We start from the raw sequence: 697 nt of genomic DNA, 5'->3' as shown, positions 1-697 counted from the left end.
CCGTGACACACAGTGCCACACCGTCCTGAGCTGCCAGGACACTGCCGTGCCGTGCCGTGCCGTGCCGTGCTGTGCCATCCCATGCTCCTGCTGTGCCACACAGTGCCACACTGTCCCGAGCTGTGCCGGACAGTGCCGTGTTCTACCACGTGCTGTGCCATCCCACGCTCACACCGTGCCACACCGAGCCGTGCCGCGCCAAGCTGAGTTGTGCCAGGGCATGTGCTTTGCTGTTCTCTGCCTTCCCATGCACAGTGCCGAGCTGTGCCTGCCCTGCTGCACCGTGCTGTGCCATCTGATGCTTTGCCATGCTGTGCCATGCTGCACCACACCAAGCCATGCCAGGACATGCTGTGCCACGTTGTGCCATCCCACGGCCGTGCTGTACCACACCGTGCCGAGCTGTTTGTGCTGTGCTGTGCTGAGCTATCCCGTCCCTGTGCTGTGCTGTGCTGAGGCACGCCGTGCCACAGCAGCCGTGGCCGTGCCATGCCGTGCTCTGTGCCCAGGCCCTGCCCACCGACCCCTCCTTCCCCACAGGAGCACGGGCTGGACTTTGAGCGCCTCCTGGATGCCAGCGCCTACAAGGAGAGGTTCCGCCAGGACATGATCCGCTGGGGCGAGGAGAAGCGCCGCGCCGACCCCGGCTTCTTCTGCCGGGCCGCGGTGCAGGGGGCGCTGCAGCCGGTGTGGGGGG

General features: G+C 66.6%; 1 protein-coding gene across 2 annotated transcripts in view; it reads left to right on the top strand.

Moving 5' to 3' along the window:
• Window positions 1-181: 181 nt before the first annotated feature.
• PMVK (phosphomevalonate kinase) overlaps window positions 182-697 on the top strand; it is a 1,200-nt gene continuing 684 nt past the window's right edge. The window contains exon 1 of one of the 2 annotated variants that reach the window (XM_031063986.1): window positions 182-693. In XM_031063986.1, coding sequence (XP_030919846.1) covers window positions 490-693 — 204 coding nt within the window. In that variant the 5' untranslated portion in view covers window positions 182-489. The remainder of the gene's footprint in view (window positions 694-697) is intronic. The other variant, XM_031063985.1, reaches the window with a different exon arrangement.

This window comes from Geospiza fortis, unplaced genomic scaffold (assembly GCF_000277835.1).
Source record: "Geospiza fortis unplaced genomic scaffold, GeoFor_1.0 scaffold387, whole genome shotgun sequence".
In the NCBI taxonomy this organism is placed as follows: domain Eukaryota; kingdom Metazoa; phylum Chordata; class Aves; order Passeriformes; family Thraupidae; genus Geospiza; species Geospiza fortis.
Note: the sequence above shows the minus strand (reverse complement) of the source record. Positions and strands in the feature narration are given on the sequence as shown.